Source organism: Taurulus bubalis (assembly GCF_910589615.1).
Source record: "Taurulus bubalis genome assembly, chromosome: 15".
NCBI lineage: Eukaryota > Metazoa > Chordata > Actinopteri > Perciformes > Cottidae > Taurulus > Taurulus bubalis.
Genome location: NC_136603.1, coordinates 16,767,806 through 16,775,349, shown reverse-complemented (window position 1 = coordinate 16,775,349; position 7,544 = coordinate 16,767,806). Strand labels below are relative to the sequence as shown.

Below are 7,544 nucleotides of genomic sequence, written 5' to 3'. Positions count from 1 at the left end.
TTTTTGGAGTATTGTCTGAATTGGTTTCTTGCAAAATGGCATTGTTTTTTATTGGCTAGGGTGTCTTGAATATGTGAGAGCCCTAAAAAGTGTGTGTGTGTGTGTGTGTGTGTGTGTGTGTGTGTGTGTGTGTGTGTGTGTGAGAGAGAGAGAGAGAGAGAGAGAGAGAGAGAGAGAGAGAGAGAGAAAGAAAGAAAGAAAGAAAGAAAGAAAGAAAGAAAGCGAGAAAGAAGAGGAGGTGCCTGAGCTCGGGAAGGCGGACTATGCAGAGTCTGTCAACAGGCTGTCAACGCGCAGGGACAGACAGGAGCTAATATAAACGTGCTCGGGGCCACCAGGGTCTAAGAAAACAGCGCTACTCCTGTCACTGACCTCCGGCGCTTCAAAGAGACGGCGGGACGCACTGAGCTCCGGCCCATGTAGAGCGGCCATGGCCGCGCTGGAGGGCTGCCGCTGCCGGGGTGCCAGCGGGCGAAACAACAACAGCATCCTCTACAGCATCTTGAAGAGTGACAGCCTCGCGAGCGACGAGGAGCAACAACATCAACATCAACATCAACAACAACATCCCCAACAACAAACATTGCAACACTTGCTGCACAAGACCTCCTCCTCCTCCTCCGCCTCCGCCTCGCCGCACGAGCTCCGGCAGCAGGCGTGCTCCTGCGGCTCCACGCGGCGCAGCGGCAGCCTCCGCTGCCCGCAGGTGACGTGCAAAGCCGCCTCGGCGGTTCTGGTGAAGACGCTGCGCTTCGTGAAAAACGTGCCCTGTTTTCGCGAGCTGCCGGAGGACGACCAGCTGACGTTGATCCGGAGCTGCTGGGCGCCGCTGCTCGTGCTGGGACTCGCGCAGGACCGGGTGGACTTTGACACCACGGAGACCGTGGAGCCCAGCATGCTGCAGCGCATCCTCACGGGCTTACCGGACCGGCAGAGCGAGGGGCTGGCCGGCCAGAGCCGGGGGGCAGCCGGGGTCTCCGTCGTGGATATCGATGCTATCAAAGCCTTCCTGAAGAAGTGCTGGAGTGTAGATATCAGCACGAAGGAGTATGCGTATCTGAAAGGAGCCGTGCTGTTCAACCCAGGTAGGCAGTTCACACCTGGGCATCGAACTTATTCTACTCAGGTGCCACAAAGCAGAATATATAATGTAGCCTGCGTTTAGCATCGGCAATTCTTATGAGCTTTTAATGATTAGCTTTATTTTGTATGTATTGGTTTATTTGGATATTAAGTTGGCCTTTTACTTTTTATATATACGCATACTTTATTGGTGAGTATGCACACTATGACATACAAGGATCAGAGAACAAGTATTTTCATTTTCACGAGTATCATTTCATTTAGATATCGAAGGTGGCATCAATCCTCCTCCAATAATCTGTTACTTTGACAGATCTGAGTAACACCTGCTGATACTCTCGTATTTACAGCCCACGGAAACCACACTGAACTTTTCTTTCCACTCATCTTAGTATTTCAGTATCCATCTCCCTGACCATATCATGTCCATCTTCTCCCCAGACGTGGAGGGTCTGCACTGCCTCCACTACATCCAGTCCCTGCGGCGGGAGGCGCACCAGGCTCTGAACGAGCACGTCCGGCTGATCCACCGCGAGGACACGACGCGGTTCGCCAAGCTGCTCATAGCTCTGTCCATGCTGAGGGCCATCAGCCCGCCGGTGGTCGCGCAGCTCTTCTTCAGACCCGTTATAGGGACCGTCAGCATCGAGGAGGTGCTCATGGAGATGTTCTACGGGAAGTAGGTCAAGTCAGATGGACTGGCAGATGAAGAGGATATTAGGGACCACATTTAGAACTACTGTTTGTAGGAGATCTTCAAGGACTGTGAAATAACCAACCCAGGCACGTGTGTGTGTGCGTGTATGTGTGTGTGCGTGAGAAAGAGTGTGTTGAAGGCAAGATATGCTATATTAGAGGGAAAAAATACAAAGCAGCTGCTGGAATTCATAAATTAATTGTTTTTATACAAACTATTTTTCTATAATAAAAAAAACTCTGAACTTTTGTTTACTGTAGTTCTCTCTCTCCCTCTCTGAGTGTGTGTGTGGGGGATATCAGCTCTGTCATCACTGACACACTTTTCCCTGGGCCAAGTGTGTAATCTGTCCCAGACAGAATCGTATAGGAGATAATATGTCGCAGTACATAAGCAATGATACCTACTGTGTACTTGGACATCTGACGTCACCTTGTAGAATCTGAGTCAAACGCCTGTTCACATTAATTATTGATGAAGGTTCATCATGCCAACTACAGTTTAAGATGCCACTGCAGTTAAGATGCTCACGCCGGATGTTCACTGCCCGGCAGGTAAAGTGGAGAGTTTCAACAGTGGCTACGTGACTTCTAAATGCTGGTGAAATGCCATGTACGACCACCAGAGTGCAACAGCACACCACACATGCATCAGCCTTCCCATCCACCACCAACACACAGTGACAGAAATGGTGTAGCAAAAATGCCTCAGGTAATGTTCTAACTGTCTCTCCAACTCTGACCATAACAGTGTGGGATTTTGTGCATGCATGCCCCAGGCAGAAAGTATCTGGAGGAAGGATGGAGGACCATTCTAAAGTTAAAAAAAAGCATATCCTGCAGAGAAAAAGCATTTGGAGGCTGCATACAAAGGCAAAGACAGATACTGTAGGCATATGGCGTCAACATTCAGCATTAGGTTCCATTAATTCTGTAAAGATATATGATGAAACATAACATTGGGGCACATATTTCCTGCTGCTACATTATCACCAAATTATTTTATGAGTCCCTGGACACCTGATTACCGCTTCCAGCTTCCAGTATACTTAGTCACTGTTCAAAGGCCAGATGGTCTTTACCTGTGCTCAGTCCCTGCAGTTTTGGCCCACTTTAACAGAATAAACTGTCCAGAAGGTTGCTATTTAACACTTTGGATTTTACCCCGAAACCAAGTAAAGGAAAGGACGGGAAAATTAGTTTGAAAGAGACAGACGTACATCCCGCATCAGTCAGACATCTACAAGGCCATTAAATGAACTACTGTTCCTCGGTTGACCTTGAAATAAGGAGCATTGCCATCATTACTCTGCAGCAGCATGTGGAAACTGACTGTGTGTGAGTAGAGTTTGAGAGTGAAGGGCGGGAAGTGGAATATGTTTCACCTATTGCTGAATCCCGCTGAATATTGTTCAGAAGTCCCTAAGCAGGAGAGTTTCAGCGAGCAACAACCTTATTAAACTCGTCTTCGATGTGGAAGGAAACGGACAGATGGGATCAACGGTATCATCAGCCTCATTCCTGTGTCTGATGGAGGTGTTTGATAGGTTTTATGGAGCAAAGCTTGTCGGAGATCTCTCCATTCATCAGCGCTTCACATTCATTATGAAGTATACTTATCTGCTCGCGAGAGCATTGGCTTTTCGGCGCTGGCGACAAAGGAACAAATGATTTGAAATATTAAAAAAAGTAGGAGACATGGATTTTCAAATATCAGTCTCAACAAAAATTCAATGAAAAGATGTTTACATGAGCAGCAGGGGTTTCAATTGTGCCTTTGTGCTGCTATTTTATATTCAGCACAGAATAACCACATGCATTCATAAAGAAACAGAACTGGAAGAAATAGTTCAAGACATTGATAAGCTGAGAACATGAGATACCAGCTGGATGTTCATGTCAGTCTATCACTGATAACTCTCACACACCTCCCGGTGGTCTGATAAGGAAATGCAGGAAAATACAACAATGACACACAAGATCAAACAAACTCACCCTGGCACACAGTCTGCCCCAGGGGACTTTGCTCTGAGGATATTTTTATGGATGGGAATAGTAGACCACTAGAATATTTCATTCAAGTAACAATACTGTTACTTTAAAGAGGTTTTACTCAAGTACGAGTAAAATTACGTAGATAGTAGTAGTAGTAGATAGAATGTAGGGCTCCTCTGAGTTTAGTGTCAGGGTGGGCAAATGCAAATGTGTGTTATGATGAGGTCATATTAGGGCTGGGCAATACGGAAAAATCAAATTTAAAGATATTTTGTACCATATACTTCAATATCGATATAGACGATATTGCTTGACAATTGGTGCTGTTACAACATTTTTGCACACACAGGCAGTTTATACAGAGAACAAACCCCCGTTGTTAGGTTTGGAAATTACATCATGTTGGGCTTAAAATAAGTATGTCATCTGAGGTTGAGGCAACACAATAAATACTAAATATTTAGGCAACAAAAACCCTTATTTGAGTTTAGGAACATTTTGCGACCTCCCCACCCACCATAAGTGGTCTTTCTCAATATTTGATACTACATTACTGCCTCTGACCATTGCACTTATTGTGCTTATTTTGTGTGTCCACTATAAGAAAAGATCAAAATGTTCTTTCCATTGACATTGGAACACTCATGTAAAATAACAAATAACAAAAAGGTAAATAACATGTCTGTTAGGTTCAGAACATGACCGTCAACAGTGATGCAGCCCTTAGAACCAGAAAAAAGACGTACACCATAATGCAATATCCAAAATCTAAGATGATATCTAGTCTCATATCACAATATGATTATACAATCTAAATGTTGCCCACTATTAAAACACATCACACCAAAGAGCCCCTACATGGAAACCAACATATACTCCTGTACAGAGGGCACTTGGCAGCCTGTTTACATGTTCGCCTTCCTCAGTGCAGCCTTTCCCTGAGAATTAACCAGAAAGTTAATGCCCAACAGGACATAAAAGAGATGTGGATGCCCCGCGGGTGCAATGATACTCATACAATACGCATCATTAAACCACATAAATTAAATAGCCTTCCACTTCTTGTAGAATTAACAGCAGAGTAAATCCTCACCAAGGCAACACGTGATTAAACTCCACAGCGGCTGCAGTGAGCACACAAATAAGAGAGCTGCTTGTAAATGCGCCTGCACACATTGAACTTAAACAGTCTGAACGGCACCTCCAAATCCTACACACCTGCTCCGTGTTCACCCTCTCCGCTCACTTATTTCCAATTCAACATTCAATCAGCCGCTCTGTCCCAATGCACTCCTCGAAGTTTTCGAACATTTTGAGCTGAAAGAGGCTCAGCAGTTGCACAATGAACGAAGACATCGTCGTGGAAGATGCACGAGCATTTAGCATCTTAGCCAAACCCAGCAGTGATCATGGTGGCAACTTCCGGTTCTGAAGAGTGAAGCCGATGCGGAAGTGTCTTAAACTTGCAGTATCTCTACTGGCAAACAGGGGGCGACTCCTCTGGTTCAGAAGTCAGATTGTATAGAAGTCTATGAGAAAATTACCCGAATTACCCGCATGAGTTTATGCTCTAGATCGCTAGTTTCAAGTCCTCTTCAATACAGCTTGATGTTTATAAAACTTTGGTCCATTTAGATAAAAATAGAACATGTAGCGGAGTATGCTTTAGGGTGGGGCTACCTTGTGATTGACAGGTCGCTACCATATAGATGTTCAAAAATATCAATACAGCTGACTATTGCACTTTTTTTTCCCGCAATAGTGTAGCAATATTGCCACGCCTAGTATCGATACATAACATTTTTTAATAAAATCGAATTAAAAAAAAGGTTTTGTCACGCGACTTCCCCTGCACTTTGATTTCATGGCATATGGTGAACATGATGGAGACGGTATCTGATCCCAACTCGCCAACACATGGCGGCTGTAGCTGACCCATGATCTACTAAGAGGTGAAGATACGTGTAAAAACATTGCTTCTTCCTGCAGAGAGAGCAGCCCTGACGTGTGAAGGATGGATTTCTAGAGCCACTGAATCGTATGTTACGATTACATTTCACCACATCTCTGAGGAGTGGAAACTAGTTTCACATGTTTGGCAGACACGGACAAGGCAGCAACATCACAGAGTTACTGAAAACTGAACCTGGAGGAATGGGACATAAATGGGAAGCCATATTGACACACAACTTTACTTAATGTATTTTATTTCATATGATGTTCATGGCATCTACATGATGAAGATAAGAGTCTTCCGTGACACAATGAGAAAGAAATACAGTTTGTATTTTTTTAAAGAGGTTGTGGCAAGTGCATTTTAGTAAAAAAGTGTTCAGTCACACAATGATAATACATATAATGCACTTTATATTCATATCATTTTTTTGTGCATTTTAGTTCAGTATGTTCACTGCTGAGTGACTATATGCTATGTATATACCGTTTGAAGTAGTTTTGATGTAATTCCGCCGCTTAATTATCAATATAATGTGATGTACGTATTAGACTATCCAGGTGGTACACAGTAAGTTGTACTTTCAGCTGTATTTTTACATTTTCAGTCAAACAAAGAAGAGTATTGCAATATATTGCAATACGTATTGTATCGTATTGCAATATATCACAATATATCCTATTGTGACACTCGTATCGCAATACGTATCATATTGTGAGGTGCTTGCCAATGCACAGCCCTACTACCCAACCAGAGCCGTACATATATGACATCACTCCTCCGCCGTCCAAATATGTTCACTTCTGTTCATTGGTTGCAAAAAAGTCAAGATGGCGACGACCAAAACACCCAACTCAAGGCGTCAAAGCGGCAGTCCACAAACCAATGGGTGATGTCACTATAACTTTGTCCACTTCTTATGTAGGTCCAATGTCCTCCGTAAAGCCGTAAACCCTGAACGCTCAGGGACGTAACTGACGTAACCGGTTAAATGGTTGTGAGATGCTGCAAAGGCTGGAAATGGTGTAAATATGACTGGGACAGCCCGATGCTGCGGCATATCACATTACTTTGACAAGGTTATAACATGTTATGTACAATTGTGGTAATGTATTTCATACTTTTAACTCCCTGATTTAAACTTTTTCCAGGCTTGCTTCACAAGATGATAATCTACTCGTTTTTGTCAAAGCAGCTTCAATAACTAACTTAAATGGATAGATAAACAGAAAGTGTTCAAAAACTCGACGATTTGACAGTGTGACAGCCCTAAACGAGCGTGGAGATTTCTATTGGGCCATACAGTCTATGCAGTGAACCCAGTGACCCTAAAGGTCATGCAACATGTGGGTGCGTTTGATTTGTATCACTTGGCGTGTTCCATGGTTGGTGCATTAAACCAGTGATTAATTAAGGTACAACCTTTTTAACCTTAACCCATGCACAATGTTGTATTTCTTTCTTACACTGCATTGTTTTACTGTTGATTAAAAGTCCAGCCCAGGTGCCCTCTTAAAAGTCAATTGACTCATTTACAAATACACAAAAAACGACTTCCAGTAACAAGCGTAAATATAATTTGTTACTTTTCCCCGGGCTTATTTCTGTCTATCTGCTCTACATGTTCCCTCTCGACAGGACCTATTTTCTCTCCAATTAAGTCGTTAATTGCTCTAGGTGATAAAGAGTCTATTAATCCTGTCTGCTAATCAAACTCCAGCTGTCTGGGAGGAGGCTGCCAACAAGCAACAGTCACCATCTCTACTTGTGGTTGACACCATGTTGTGTGTGCTTGCTTGTGTGCATGCCTCCAACT

The 7,544-nt window shown here is 43.7% G+C and overlaps 1 protein-coding gene across 1 annotated transcript; it reads left to right on the top strand.

Moving 5' to 3' along the window:
• Nucleotides 1–430: 430 nt before the first annotated feature.
• Nucleotides 431–1,766, top strand: nr0b1 (nuclear receptor subfamily 0, group B, member 1; the record flags this gene model as incomplete). Its single annotated transcript, XM_079230830.1, has 2 exons — nucleotides 431–1,085; nucleotides 1,525–1,766. 2 exons carry the CDS (start codon nucleotides 431–433, stop codon nucleotides 1,764–1,766), a joined length of 897 nt encoding a protein of 298 aa, XP_079086956.1.
• Between the last annotated feature and the right edge of the window lie 5,778 nt (nucleotides 1,767–7,544).